Consider the following 3,335-nt stretch of genomic DNA (forward strand, 5'->3'; position numbering starts at 1 on the left):
GTAGCCACGTCATGAACACGCTGATTTGTAGAACTGTTACATTTTTCAATGACTCGCCTGCTTGCTTGTCCCAAGGACTTCCATAGTTCTGTCTCTGTCTGATCCGTCTCCGGAGCCAAAAGAGAAGTGCAACTGCCCCTATGATGAGGACGCCAATTGCTATGCCAATCGCAGCCCAAGTGCTCGGGTCTAGCGGCGTACTGCGCACACTCCTTTGGGGCCCGATCGGAGAGGGTAGATGCGACAAGGTGGGTGAAGAAGTCGCCAAGGACGACGCCGCTGAACTGTTGGTAACCACAGGAGAAGGGCTGACGGATGGTGTAGATGAGGTCTTGTCAGGAATTGATCTTGATGTTAAAGACGGTTCTGGTGCCGACGGAGAGGGAGAGGAAGGAAGGGCCAAAGTTGGGGAGGCCGGGGGGGACGACGAGCTCTCGGGACTTGTAGATAGGATGCTCCTGGACGACAATGTAGTACTCTCCGTGGTTGTCGAAAGACCTGGTGCAGCGACTGTGCTGGGAACTCTAGATGAAGTGGGGAGGGACGGCTCAGTGCTAAGAGAAGTAGATGAAGTGCGAGGTGATGGGCTCGAAGGGTGTGTGTTGGAACATGGCGCTTGTCCCGGTGCGACAGGGATGTTTTCGGTAACATTGCTTTGGCCAGTTGCGTCGGTAATCCTTGCAATCACCACTTTTTGTGTCACGAGACTATCGGCGACCCAGGTGAACGAAGTGTCGGTGATTCCAGGGAAATCCTCAATTACTGCGTTGCTGTTGACGTCGATGATCTCGAGGTCAAACTCCGGCTCTCCTCCTGTCCAACTGAACTGGAAGGACGCGCACGGTTCTAGAGCTGGAACATTCGGATTATTGAAGCTGATAGCCTCGACGGAAGTGACGAGGAATGACATAAGGATAAGAACCACGCAGAGACGACGTTCTCCTCCTCCCCGTGTCCGTGATCCAATTTCGGCGTGCGGCAGACAGATGAGTTGTCTTGAAACCTCTTCTCTTGAGGAGCTGTGATGAGTGCTTCCCAGCAAGCCGTGTATGGCGTGATACAGATTGCAATAGCACAGGATACCTGGGAGAGATTAGCTGGCTATGACTTTTGGAGGTCGCGGCTATCCTGCACATACTTCCAATCAAGGCAATGTACGGTTGGGCGTTTTTGACACCTGCGATCTCATGGAAGATGAAGAGGTATTGCGGGGAGAATCGAATGTGTATGACACTTGGACCAGACATGGTAAGCAGTTAAGCTTGAAGGAGTGACGTTGGTAAGGAACGTGGTCAGGATCCAAGGATCCAAGTAACTAGGGACAGAGAATGTACGGCCCAGTTTCCAAGCATGCACTTATAAGCTTCCCTGGTAAGCACCAGACCTGAGGTCTGAGTCTGGATGTGCGTCTTCCGGTCACCATGAACGGAATGAGACCTCCCAATTAGCGTCACGAGGAAACGCAAGCAACAAGGACGCTTCGGTGGGACTGCACTTGGGCGCAACTGCGACCCTAGAACAGTTTCAGAACAGTTCTGTTGATTGGGCGACGAGCCCACGGCAGATGGTGAGGCCTTGAGACACGATGGTTGCTAACGCCACATGAACAACATCTCAGACGGTTATGACAACGAGGCGCCAACACACTACATTTGGAGTCCTAAGTGTAGAATACAGTAGTGATCAATGTCCCCAGGCAGATTCTTCGTACTGATTGGATAGCTGTCCAGAAACAACAGGGAAGATTCAGACCTCATAACGATGATACGGTGGAGGGAGTGTGGAAGTCGCGCCATCGTCAAAGGCATCCATGATGTCCTGAGGGCCACCCGCAAGACGTATTCCACCATCGCTCTCAGTTCTTGTCATACGCGCCGTCCGGTCCCATATTGCATCTCCTTCCATATTCGCGACTGACCTCATCTTGCTTTCATCAACATACACAGATGGACGCTCCTCCGCCCCTCGTGCAACCCTATCCATATCTGTCAGAGACGTCGATGCTTCGAATTCGATGCCGTTAGTGTTAGCGCCCTTGTCGACGTTGCTATGGGGACGAGGCAAATGCTGGGATAGAGACCTAATAGGGCAGTCGCTCGCCGATGGCTCAACTGCTACGCTAGAAGGGTTACTACCTCTCGGTAAGATACCACTCCTATCGTCATCCAAGAGAGTGGATCCTTCAGACAATCCTGTAGATGCCATGCGCGATGTCCTGGGGTAAGCCTGAAGGAGCATCGTAGCCTTAGAATATTGTGAGGGGTTGTTCCATTCAGGGTGCGAGGAGCTAACATCTACAAAGAGGTCTAGGGCCTCAGTATAAGCGTGCGTTATGGCCTTACATATCGACGAACCTATTGACTTTTCTTCAGCTGAGTGTGCATTCGGCGAGGATCTTCGGGTCGCCCGTCTCCAAATCACGAAAATGATCAACATGCACAGTAGAGCCAATGCTCCCAGTACAATGCCCGCAATTTCGCCCGCTCGAGAAGGTGCTTTAGAAGTTGATGGAGAGGGTAACATTGACGTGGACGGGGCTTTGCTATCGGGAAACGAGGTGAACCCATTAACTGACCCGACAGTAGCCGTAGTCGTAGAAGTGATAGTCGAACCGCTATTTGCAGACAAGATGCTTGACGAGGATAGGAGACTGGTGGAGGGCGCTGACGTCTCGTGTGAACTGGGGGTCTGAAGTGTGGATGAGGATTGGGTGGGGTGTGATGTGGCCGCCACAGAAGTTGGTGAGGATATGCCTGCTGGAGGCGGTGAAGCGGACGCAGTGACCGTTATGGTGGTGGAAGACACAGCGGTGCTCTGAAGTGTGATGGAGGAGACCGAACTGCTACTTGTTGTACAGGATGCCGCCTGCACTACGAAGTCTTCGGTTTCGTCGTCGTTGTCATTGACGTCCAATACTTGAGCAAACAGCAAGAGCCTCCTACTCTCGCCCAGCTCTGGTGTCCATGTGAAGGAGCTTGATTCGATATTTTGGAATTCGTCCACTGTATCCCCAGTGTCGTCATCGATCATGAAAAGCGCGAAGGGGGCTGTGCCACCAGTCCAAGAAAAGGTGAATGGGCTGCATGGAGTGAGATCAGGGATTGAATGGACCTCGAATGTGGGAAATCCACGCCCTTGTACGGAAGTCAAGAAAGGCGACAGGGATAAGAGAATAATGAGAGTCTCGTGGATGCGCTTATGTTGACGACGCGAGCGGTACGACTTGACAAAGGAGTGCAGAACGTATGGGTAGTAGGCACCCCATCGTGAGGGCCTATGTAGTGCCATGGTCCTAATTGTTTGACGTTCTGCATACGACTCTAGCAGAACACACA

General features: G+C 52.3%; 2 protein-coding genes across 2 annotated transcripts in view; both read right to left on the minus strand.

Moving 5' to 3' along the window:
* Window positions 1–335: 335 nt before the first annotated feature.
* Window positions 336–910, minus strand: DICSQDRAFT_174341 (uncharacterized protein; the record flags this gene model as incomplete). The annotated part of the gene is made up of 2 exons (XM_007370173.1): window positions 336–458; window positions 689–910. 2 exons carry the CDS (start codon window positions 908–910, stop codon window positions 336–338), a joined length of 345 nt encoding a protein of 114 aa, XP_007370235.1.
* An 836-nt stretch (window positions 911–1,746) lies between these two features.
* Window positions 1,747–3,335, minus strand: part of DICSQDRAFT_129736 (uncharacterized protein) — a gene marked incomplete at both ends in the record, with an annotated part of 2,253 nt that continues 664 nt past the window's right edge. The window contains 2 exons of the mRNA XM_007370174.1: window positions 1,747–2,294; window positions 2,355–3,079. Of these exons, the coding sequence (XP_007370236.1) occupies window positions 1,747–2,294; window positions 2,355–3,079 (1,273 nt within the window). The remainder of the gene's footprint in view (window positions 2,295–2,354; window positions 3,080–3,335) is intronic.

This window comes from Dichomitus squalens (genome assembly GCF_000275845.1).
Source record: "Dichomitus squalens LYAD-421 SS1 unplaced genomic scaffold DICSQscaffold_62, whole genome shotgun sequence".
NCBI classification, from domain to species: domain Eukaryota; kingdom Fungi; phylum Basidiomycota; class Agaricomycetes; order Polyporales; family Polyporaceae; genus Dichomitus; species Dichomitus squalens.